Source organism: Hyla sarda, chromosome 6, assembly GCF_029499605.1.
Source record: "Hyla sarda isolate aHylSar1 chromosome 6, aHylSar1.hap1, whole genome shotgun sequence".
In the NCBI taxonomy this organism is placed as follows: Eukaryota; Metazoa; Chordata; class Amphibia; order Anura; family Hylidae; genus Hyla; species Hyla sarda.
The window spans coordinates 76370057-76381792 of record NC_079194.1 but is presented as its reverse complement, the minus strand read 5'-3'; the positions used below and the strand labels follow the sequence as shown (position 1 = coordinate 76381792).

The 11736-nt window shown below is 46.2% G+C and overlaps 1 protein-coding gene across 1 annotated transcript in view; it reads right to left on the bottom strand.

Annotated features, from left to right (window-relative positions):
* ACAD9 (acyl-CoA dehydrogenase family member 9) overlaps positions 1-11736 on the bottom strand; it is a 60086-nt gene that overhangs the window by 2423 nt on the left and 45927 nt on the right. Inside the window, exons 15-17 of the mRNA XM_056524214.1 lie at positions 2016-2093; positions 521-649; positions 88-160 (exon numbers count right to left, since the gene is read on the bottom strand). Of these exons, the coding sequence (XP_056380189.1) occupies positions 88-160; positions 521-649; positions 2016-2093 (280 nt within the window). The remainder of the gene's footprint in view (positions 1-87; positions 161-520; positions 650-2015; positions 2094-11736) is intronic.

Here is an 11736-nt window from a genome sequence, read left to right as displayed (position 1 = left end):
TCATGAAGGGGTTAAGGCTACACTCGATCAATTGATATGTACACCCTATGTAACAGTAATGTTTGGGTGTGTGCTTTTGTTACTTACGTTTTCCCAGCTGAGCCAACATGTAGCAATTTTTGAAATAAGCCTCAGAGCAGAAAAGATTTGCAAGCAGCACCTATAGAAGAAAGAAAATATATTACTAATCACAATTCATACATAAGACATTACAAACCATCAATGAATGTGCTTCAATGTCTGGCTAGCCTGAGGCCTAGGCTCCATCATTTCTTTCAACTAGGTTAAGCAAAGAATTACTTTTGACTCAGAGCTAAGTAGAGACTGCAATACTGCCCCTTCATGTGGATGCAAGCATGTTCCAAATCCAGTCATTTACCAATAATTCTACTACTTTGCTTCAAGGTTACAAAACTGAGCAAGTCATCAGTTTTTAAATAGGAAAATAAATACCCAAACCCTTATAACACACAGCCCAATCCTATCCAGGAAATGAAATAAATGAGTATTTGATACTCGCCTCATGATCATGGTTGCGCAGGCCAATGCTGATAGAACGACTCGCTCTAGATATCACTGCTGTCATGGCATACAGATTAATGAGAATATCCGCCACGCGCTTCAGTGCAAGCTGCTCATCCACAATTGTCTTGGAAAACAAAACACAATCAATGTAAATGGACACTACTTTCAATGCTGAAATTCTATATGGGTTGCTACAGTTGCAGCCACTTTTTTTTTTATTTTAACCCCTACAGGACCCATGATGTACATTTACGTCACGAGTCTGCTCCCGTTCTATAACGCGGGGCAACTAACAACGGCCGGGACCCATGGCTAATAGCGCACAGCACCGATCGTAGTGCCGCGCGCTATTAACCCTTTAGATGCTACGTTCAAAGTTGATCGCCACGTGTAAAGTGAAACTAAAACGTTGCCGGTTAGCTCAGGGAGCTGTTCGGGATCGCCGCGGTGAAATAGCGGCATCCTGAACAGCTTACAAGACAGCCAGAGGGTCCCTACCTGCCTCCATGCTGTCCGATCGCCGAATGACTGCTCAGTGCCTGAGATCCAGGCATGAGCATTCAAGCGGCAGAATCATTGATCACTGGTTTCCTATGAGAAACCATTGAACGATGTAAAAGATCAGTGTGTGCAGTGTTATAGGTCCCCATGGGAGCTATAACATTGCAAAAAAAAAAAGTGAAAAAAAAATATTTAATAAAAGATCATTTAACCCCTTCCCTAATAAAAGTTTGAATCACCCCCCTTTTCCCATTTAAAAAAAAAAAAAGTGTAAATAAAAATAAACATATGTGGTATCGTCGCGTGCGGAAATGACCGAATTCTAAAAATATTAATTAAACCGCACGGTCAATGGCGTACGCGCAAAAAAATTCTAAAGTCCAAAATAGTGTATTTTTGGTCACTTTTTATATCATGAAAAAATGAATAAAAAACGATCAAAAAGTCCGATCAATACAAAAATGGTACCGCTAAAAACTACAGATCACGGCACAAAAATGGGCCCTCATACCACCCCATATGCGGAAAAATAAAAAAGTTATAGGGATCAGAAGATGATAATTTTAAACGTATTAATTTTCCTGCATGTAGTTATGATTTTTTCCAGAAGTCCGACAAAATCAAACCTATATAATTTGGGTATAATTTTAACCGAATGGACCTACAGAATAAATAAGAGGTGTGATTTTTACCGAAAAATGTACTGTGTAGAAACGGAAGCCCCTAAAAGTTACAAAATGGCGATTTTTCTTTCAATTTTGTCTCACAATGATTTTTTTTTCCGTTTCGCCGTAGATTTTTGGGTAAAATGACTGATGTCATTACAAAGTAGAATTGGTGGCGCAAAAAATAAGCCATCATATGGATTTTTTGGTGCAAAATTGTTATGATTTTTTTTTAAGTGTAAGAAGGAAAAAAACCAAAATGCAAAAACGGAAAAACCCTGTGTCCTTAAAGGGTTTAGGAATAAGGAAAAACAAGGTTCTTACCTTCCCAAATCTATACAATAGACTTTCCACTGCACTGCCAAAATAATAGGTATTCTGCTCCAGCTTATTTGCACTTTCCTGTCAAGAAAATCCAAGAGTTACTAGTACAAACAATAATGCTATAAAAGGCTGGAGGAATACTAAATACAAATGGGTAGAGCATCTAATAATGTAATTTAATCTTGCCAAGATAAACCATTAGATTTGTTCTTGCATCGGGAGGGGGAGCTGTAGCAAGTAACCTGTGCTATCCCCCAGGCAGTAAGACACCGCCTCCCCGCCCCAACACACACACACTATTAAAAAGGGGGTATTCCGTGCCTAACTAACTTTTAACTATCCTACCCATTATAAAGAATGATGCTTGTTTTACATATACTTGCTATACCGCTCGTGGATAGTCTTTTTCATAATTATATGGTTCCCCCCCCAGGTCTAGCATTTCCTTTAAGGTCCTGATGACGTTCGTCTTAATCCTTTGCGGATGGAGGCGGCAGCTGGTATCAGGGGGCTTGGCTATTTCTTGTATTTCCTCTTAAGCCAGCCCCCTGATACATAGTAACATAAGGTTGAAAAAAGACCAGAGTCCATCAAGTTCAACCTATAACCCTAATGAGTCCCTACTGAGTTGATCCAGAGGAAGGCAAAAAACCCTCAAACTAGAAAAAATCCTTCCTGACTCCAAAAACGGCAGCCAGAATAAATCCCTGGATCAACGTTCTGTCCCTATAAGTCTAATATACATAACCAGCAATGTTGTTATTCTCCAAAAATGCATCCACAGCCCCTTTTGAACTCTTTTACAGAGTCCCACATGACCACCTCCTCTGGCAGAGAGTTCAATAGTCTCACTGCTCTTACAGTAAAGAACCCCCGTCTGTGCTGGTGTACAAACCTTTCCTCTAGAGGTAGAGGATGCCCCCTTGTTATAGATACAGTCCTGGGTATAAATAGAACATGGGAGAGATCTCTATACTGTCCCCTGATATATTTATACATAGTTATTAGGTCTCCCCTAAGCCTTCTTTTTCCTAAACTAACCCTAATTCTGATAATCTTTCTGGGTACTGTAGTCCTCCCATTCCCCGTATTACTCTGGTTGATGACGTTTGCGGTCCATCTGTACGTCCTGACTAGAGATGAGTGAACCGAAGCTGACGAACCCGAATTAGTTACGAATTTCATGGAAAATTCGATTCGCAACGAATGCGAATATCGCCGGGGTTCTATCGCGCGAATAGCTTCATTAAACTTCATTTTACAGCGTTCCAGGCTATTGGAGACCTAAAATGGCGGATCCACATGTGAGTACATGGGGCAGGGGATTATGGGAGGGCGGGAAACAGCGTCGGCAATGAAGGTAGGCGGGATGACCCTGAATCACATGTGAGATGCAGCCTATCAATGTTCACTGACCCCTGTGATGTCACAGCCCCTATATAATCGGCGGCCATCTTGCCTCTCTTCATTTCATCTATGCACTCAGATAGAGAGGATGGAACTGTGTGTGTGGGTGAATAGCTTATACCACAGCGTTACACTGCAACTGCTAGTCACATCAGCATTAGGGAAAGGCAGGAGTGCAGAGTGCTTTGCTGTTACTCTGAGAAGGATCATTGATAGCTAAAACTCCTATTCACGTTATTGAGCATTGCAGCAGAGAGGGGCAGATAGCTGTCAGCTGCCTCATACAGATCTCCAAGCTGCCTGAACTTTCTGAAGCATCTTCTCTCCTCATTGTTCAGCCCAATTGAGGGCTTTTTTTTGCTCCACAAATCTTCTGCTGCTCAGAATTGTTTGACAGAATGCAATTTAGGGTTTAATCCCTGTCTTTTTTGTGGTGCTGCACTGTTGGGTCCTGCTGCTGTTCAGAAATACGTGATTGTTCAGTGGACTGTAGTGCATTTGCACCATTTTGTACCTGTTAATCTGTCAAGGGGCTACATACTGTGCAAGTCCAAACAATAGTATTCACCAGCTGGTGTTTTACAAAAATACAGAGTTTTTTCTGCGTATAGATGTGCATATTACTACCCTCATCAGTGCATACCGCATACGTACATCCAAGTATTGTACCATTTTGTACCTGTTAATCTGTCAAGGTGCTCCATACCGTCAAAGTCCAAACAATAGTATTCACCGGCTGGTGTTTTTAAAAAATACAGAGTTTATTCTGCCTATAGTTGCGCATCTTACTGCCCTCATCAGTACATACCGCATACGTACATCCCAGTAGTGTACCATCTTGTACCTGTTAATCTGTAAAGGGCCTACATACTGTGAAAGGACAGCCGTAAGTAATCACCTGCTGCTGTTCTAGACAAATACTGTTTAAAGAGTAGTGTAGCGTATTGTAATACCCTGATATGCACTAAGTATGTCAGGCAGAGAAGTGCCAGGACGTGCATAGAGGAGTGGCAGAGGCATAAATACTTCAGGCAGGGTTGGCAGCAGACTTGGGGCGAGTGGCAGCAGGAGTCGCAGCGAGAGGCCTGAGCTCCCGTTAGCCAACGGTCGTGTCTCGACCAGCAACCCATCGCCGATTGGTTAACACGCTCATCCACATCACAAGTGACATCTGACACCCCCAGTCAAAAGTCTGTGGGTTCCTCAGACACAACCTTCAGTTGGCATGGCCTGGGAGCAGTCCCTGTCCTCCCATTGCCTTTGTACTATGCTGTTCCCACTCCTAAAGAAGTAGCTTATGCTGTGGGTTCAGCTCCACTATTTACTGAGGACGATCTAATAGAGGACAGCGAGCAGCTACTGGACAGCCAAGAAGGGGAGGAGACATGCACCGCTTCCTCCGCTAGGCGGCCAAGTAGTGATGCGGAGAGTGACGTGGGAGGCGGTGTTGCAAGGGTTCAGGGTCTTGAAGCAGACACTGTTGGGGAACCTGAGGAAGACATCAGTGACATGCACACACCTGTTGATTATGATGAAGCCGATCGCAATTGGGAGCCGGGTGCAGAAGGGGCTTCATCATCATCAGGAGAAGAGAGTTGCAGGTTGCCCTTGAGGCAGCAAGGCGGTAGCACAGTTGTCAGTCAGCGTGGTGGCAGGAGTGGAAATTCAGGAGCCAAACATGCCTGGGGGAGACCACCTGCTTCGCGGCAGGCTTCCTTTCCGGGAGGTAGTAGAACAGGGGTTTCTGGAGACGGCGCCAGTAGCAGTCAATTAGTGCCGACTGCGGGTGAGAAAATCAGCTACTTGGCGGAGTGGAAGTTTTTCATAAGGCATCCGGAGGAGGTTCACGTAGCCACATGCAAGATCTGTCGGCAGAAGGTGAAGCGTGGCCAGGGTCCCAATGTCTGCACCACGGCCCTGCGTCAACACATGCTTCGCCACCATAAAGCGGTCTGGGAGAACCGTGGCTCCGATGTAGTGGTCCATCCTGCTGCATCACCCAGTGGCCATCCGCTCCCTCCTTCATCCAGCTAAGGCTCCACCACCTCAGCCGAAGGGAGCTGTGTGTCAAACCCTCCTTCTGTCGCTCCTGCTTCTCCCGCTTTTAGTCAGCCATTTCGCCAACAATCCATTGGCGAAGCCAGGTCCAAGAGACAACAGTATGCGCCCACTCATCCAACGGCACAGAAGTTGAATGTGCTCCTGTCCAAGTTGCTGGTGTTGCAGTCCCTCCCTTTTCAAGTGGTGGACTCTGCACCTTTCAGAGAATTGATGGCTTGTGCCAAGCTGAGGTGGAGAGTCCCAAGCTGTCATTTCTATGCGAAGAAGGCAGTACCAGCCCTGCATAAGTTTGCATAAGAGAAGGTGGGCCAGTCCTTGAGCCTGTCGATGTGTTCAAAAGTGCATGGCAGCGCTGACGTGTGGAGCTGTAACTATGGGCAGGGACAATACTTGTCTTTTACGGCCCACTGGGTAAATGTGGTTCCTGCACAGCACAACAGCAACTTGGACAGGTCACACCGCTTCCTCCTCCATGCTCTTGCTCCCAGGCAGTTGGTCCTGTTACAGTGTGCGACGACGCTGCCTCATCCTCCACCGTGTCCTCGGCCTCCACTGCACGTCCAAATCTCGGTGGCCCTTCATCATACCATGTGTGTAGGGCACGGTGGTGTCAAGCTGTTCTTCACCTGGTTTGCCTTGGCGAACGGAGTCACACAGGGGAGGAACTGCTAAAGTTCATTTGTGAAGAAATCCGAGTATGGCTTACTCCACGAAATCTGGAAATGGTGACCACGGGAAGAACATTGTGTCCGTGCTGCGACAAGGAAGTGTGAAACATGCACCCTGCATGGCACACGTGTTGAATCTGGTTGTCAAGCACTGCAAGTCTTCACCCCATTTGCAAAACATCCTGAAAATGGCAAGGAAACTGTGCATGCACTTCAGCCACTCGTACACCGCCAAGCACACCTTCCTTGAGCTGCAGCGTCAGAACGGTATCCCACAACATAGTCTTATTTGTGACGTTGCCACACATTTGAATTCCACCCTCCATATGTTGGACAGACTATACGAACAAAGAAAAGCCATCACCGATTTCTTGATGATCCAAGCAGATAGGAGTACTCCCCTGTGTAACTTCAATATGAACCAGTGGCAACTCATACGTGACACCTGCCGTTTGCTTAGGCCCTTTGAGGAAGCCACATTATTCGTAAGTCGCTTGGATTACGCCATGAATGACGTAATTCCACTCCTACATTTCCTACAACAAATGATTGAAACCATGGCTGATCACGGCAATGGAGACGTTGCGCCTACATCTCAAGGCTACATGAGCCCTGTGGGGGGCTGAGGAGGAGGATGATGAGGGGCAGAGTGGAGCACAGTTTAGGTTGGATGAGATGGCTGGTGTTTCTAGTCATCTGACAGGAGAGGAGGAGCAGGGGCAGCCAGAGGAGCTGGAGGGTTATGACGAAGGCGAGACAGAGGACCCTGACACACCATGGCAGTATGCAGTGGAGATGGGGGCAGGTAGTCCCTCAGAGTCACTGGCGCAAATGGCAAGATGCATGCTCAGTTGCTTGCGTAGTGACCCCCGAATTGTCAAAATTCGTCAGCGGGATGACTTCTGGATCTCCACCTTATTAGACCCTCGCTACCGTCCCAGAATGGGGGCCTTTTTTACACCCACTGAGAGGGAGGACAAACTGACCCACTACAGAGAGATTCTACGTAGTCAGTTGGCCGATGACTATCGGTCACATGGTCCATCCACTCGCAAGTCTGACTCGGGGGGCCCTCTGCGCTCACCTTCCACTGCCATGGCTGCTGGGGAGGGGAGGGGTGGCAGGAGCAGTACCAGCTCAATCAGCAGCAGACAGTCTACAGTCGCTGATAAGTAGCTTTCTTCACCCGCATAGTGAAGCAACTCATCAGCAGCAGGTAGACATGGAGCAGGACCTGAACCAGCAGGTGGTGGCATATCTTGACATGACCATATTGAAGATCCGCTGGACTTCTGGGCAGCCAAACTTGAATTATGGTTGCAACTAGCAGAGTTTGCCCTGTCCTGCCCGGCCAGTAGTGTGCCATCAGAGCGGGTGTTTAGTGCGGCCGGGGCCATAGTCACCCCAAGGCGAACTCGTCTGTCCACTAAAAATGTTGAGAGACTAACGTTTGTCAAGATGAATAAAGGATGGATCAGCCAGGATTTCCAGCCACCAATGCCAGATGCCTCAAAGTAGATTGACCATGCTGCTACACCAACATTTCCCAATTATGGTTGGTTATGAAACCCTCTTGCGTTATCAATTAGGGTTATGAAACCCTCTTGGGTACTGCGAATGCCTGCTCCTGACTGATCCTGTGTATTTCAGGAACTACTTGCCTCACTGACTCTTCTGGCCTTGGGCCTTTAATTTTTGGAAGTTTAGCAGTAGCTAAATACATGCTTAATGCAAATTTCAACAATGATCTTTACATTCTCGTCGCTCTGCCAGGGCCTTCTCCTACCCCGCCGGGGCCGATCCGAGGACCTCACTAAACCATCCAATCGGTAGTAGAGACATGCGGTGTGTACAAAGGGCAGGGACTTAATGAACCCGAGCTTATGACCCGCACTTTGTTGCGATTCTTCTTTCCTGGCAAATAATTGCAATCCCTGATCCCTATCCCAAACGGGGTTCAGCGGGTTACCCGCACCTATCGGTGAAAGATAGACACACGCTGGTCAGTTCAGTGTTTTGCGCGTGCAGCCCAGGACATCTGAGGGCATAATACACGTGTTATTGCTAGATCTCGCGATTGATCGTGCAATGTAAGGGGTTATTGAAGCCTCTTGGGAACTGCTGATGCCTACTCCTGACTGCTCCTGTGTCTTTCAGGAACTACTTGACTTGGGCCTTTAATTTTAGTATTTTTGAAATACATACATACATGCTTAATTAAAATTTCAACATTTATGGTGCAATGTATGGGGTTATTAAACACTCTTGGGTAGTGTTTTTTTCAAATCTTCTGATAATTATCACAGTAATAAACTTGAATTTTCCAGAATAATAACCATTACACCATTGAACGCTTGTTGCGTGCGATTTTTTTAAGTAAACTTTTCAAAAAAAATACGGAGAGGGATGAACTCTGCTTCTTTATTTCATAAAAAATTATTTTATAGAAGACCGTCTTTTAGTGGTCCACCGGCCTGCATTACAGAGTCTTCTGGACTCTTGGATATGCGCTTGTTCTTAAACAAAGTTACAAAAACCAAAAAATGGCCGGTCAGGGCTATGGAGACGTTGCGCCTACATCTTAAGGCCACATGAGCCCTGTGGGTGCTTGTGAGATAAGGTCCTTTGTACCCACACGGCAGGGTCCGGGACACAAATTTTGATTTAAATTTCAAATAATAAAATCACACATTTCAATGGTTTCCTCATGCTGCAGCCAACTCCAGGCTGCGTCATTCTGGCAATATATAGAGAGCACTCGCTGTCCTAAATTTTCGTTAAAATTTTTTTTCAAAAATGTTTGTCTTTTTTATTAGGGATTGTGAAGCTTTGGTGCGTACTCATGCATCAGCCAACTCCAGCCTGTGTCATTCAGGCAATAAATGGTTTACTGATGGCGCTGGGAATTTAAAATGTTCTCATAAGTAGCACCCGCTATCCAAAAGTCTTCTTCATAAATTTCTACAATTGTTGTGTTTTTTTGGGGGGGGATTGTGAAGCCCTAGTGTGTACTCATGCCTCAGCCAACTCCAGATTGTGTCATTCAGGCAATATATAGGTAGCACCCGCTGTCCTAAATATTCTTAAATTTAAAAAAAAAAATGGTTGTTTTTTCTTTGGGATTCTGAAGCCCTGGTGTGTACTCAATGCTGCTTCCTGCTACACCCTGTCAGCCCGTTGGTCCTGTGACAGTGTGCTACGCCGCCTCCACTTCCTCCACTGTGTCTTAAAGTGGTTCTCCGGTGCTTACACATCTTATCCCCTATCCAAAGGATAGGGGATAAGATGCCTGATCGCGGGAGTCCTGCCGCTGGGGATCCCCGTGATCTCCGCCCCCGTGTGACATCACGCTCCACCCCTCAATGCAAGCCTACAGAAGAGGGCGTGACAGCTATCACGCCCCCTCCCGTAGGCTTGCATTGAGGGGCGGAGTGTGACGTCATACGGGGGCGGAGGCGTGACGTCACACGCCGCCGGCCCTGTGGTCGTCGGTAATCAGACCCGGAGCGAACACGCTCCGGGGACTGATTACAAACGGGGTGCCGCGTGCAAGATCACGGGGGGTCCCCAGTGGCGGGACTCCCGCGATCAGGCATCTTATCCCCTATCCTTTGGATAGGGGATAAGATGTGTAAGCACCAGAGAACCCCTTTAAGCCACCACTGCCCGGACAAGTCCAAGTGGTCCTTCAGCATACCATGTGTGCAGGGCATGGCGGTGTCCCGCTGTTCTTCACGTGGTTTGCCTTGGCGAAAAGTCTTGGAAACAATGGCCGGTCAGGGCAATGGAGACGTTGCGCCTACATCTCACGGCCACATGAGCACTGTGGGGGCTTGTTGGATTTGGTCCTTCGTAACCACACGCTGGGGTCCGGGACACTCAAAGGTTGTTCTAAATTTAAAAAAAAAAAAAAAAAAAATGATGGCCCTGCTGGGCCTGGGAATTTCAAATTTTCTCATAGGTAGCACCCGCTATGCAAAATCTTCGGTTTAAATTTCTTAATTCATCTTTTAATCTTAGGGATTGTGAAGGCCTTGTGCCTACTCATGCTACTGGCAACTATGGGCTGTGCCATTCATCCACTATATGGTCTTTTCATGCTGCCAACACCTCCATGCTGTGTCAGTCAGCCACTATATGGTGTCCTCATGCTGCCAACATATCCACACTGTGTCATTCAGCCACTATATGGTGTCCTCATGCTGCCAACACCTCCACGCTGTGCCATTCAGCCACTATATGGTGTCCTCATGCTGCCAACACCTCCACGCTGTCCCATTCAGCCACTATATGGTCTCCTCATGCTGCCAACACCTCCACGCTGTGCCATTCAGCCACTAAATGGTCTCCTCATGCTGCCAACACCTCCACACTATGTCATTCAGTCACTATATGGTCTCCTGACACTGATGCCACCACCAGGCTCTGTCATTGTGCTGCTGTGCGGCAGTGATTCTAAAAGCGATGCCGGTAATCTGCATGTTATTCTGAATAACAGTATTATTTCACTACCCCAGCACACTCCATATGCATTTTAGAACACAGCAAAGTGTTCTATACACCTATAGAGGCTGTATGTAGGCTAGAAATAGCCTTTTTTAATATATAGATTTAACGCAAAAAAATTCGAATCGAACCAAACTTTTTCGCCAAATCGGCCGAATAAAATTTTTGAAAAGTTTGCTCATCTCTAGTCCTGACGTGCCGGCGTCCCGTGATCTCCGCAATCATGTAGGGAACACCGGCACGTCAGGATGTACAGATGGACCGCTAACGTCATCAGGGGGCTGGCTTGTGGGGAAATATAAGAAATAGCCAAGCCCCCCGACACGAAATAGCCAAGCCCCCCGACACTAGCTGCCGCCATGAGCCGCAAAGGATTGTGAGACGAACGTCATCAGGACCTGAAAGGAAACGCTAGACCTGGGGGGACCATATAATTATGAAAAAGAAGACTATCCACGGCAGAGTGGTATAGCAAGTAAAAGTAAAACTAGCATAATTTTTCATAATGGGAAGGATAGTGAAAAGTTAGTTAAAGGGTACCTTCATCAAAAAAACTTTTGATATATCATAGATTAACGAATGCAAAATAACTTTCCAATTGCAAGTTATTAAAAAATAGGCTTCTTTCTATTTAATCTTCAACTTTGAAAAAATTACCACTAGAGGTCTCCCTACCAGTCCTGGTCGCAAGCCCTTTTTAAAGATTTCAGACTCATGCTGGAGTCCTAAATCTCAGACTGCAGCTGGGACACAGACAAGCTCAGCACTGCTCCCTGCCTGTCAATCAGACAGGCAGGAGCCAGCACTGTGCTCATAGCACAGCAGGGCATACTCCTGACTCTGCCTTACTGCATGCCCGCATTCATTTTACTATCTGAGCTCCAATCTTTCTTCTCTCTACACATGCAGTTGTAAACAGAGAGAAGATTCAGAGCTGCCAGCTGAGCTTGTCTGTGTCCTGGCTGCAGTCTGAAATCTATAAAAAAGGGCTTGCGGCCAAGACTTGTAGGGAGACCTCTAGAGGTAATTTTTTCGAAGTGTAAACTTAAATAGAAAGAAGCATATTTTTTAATAACATG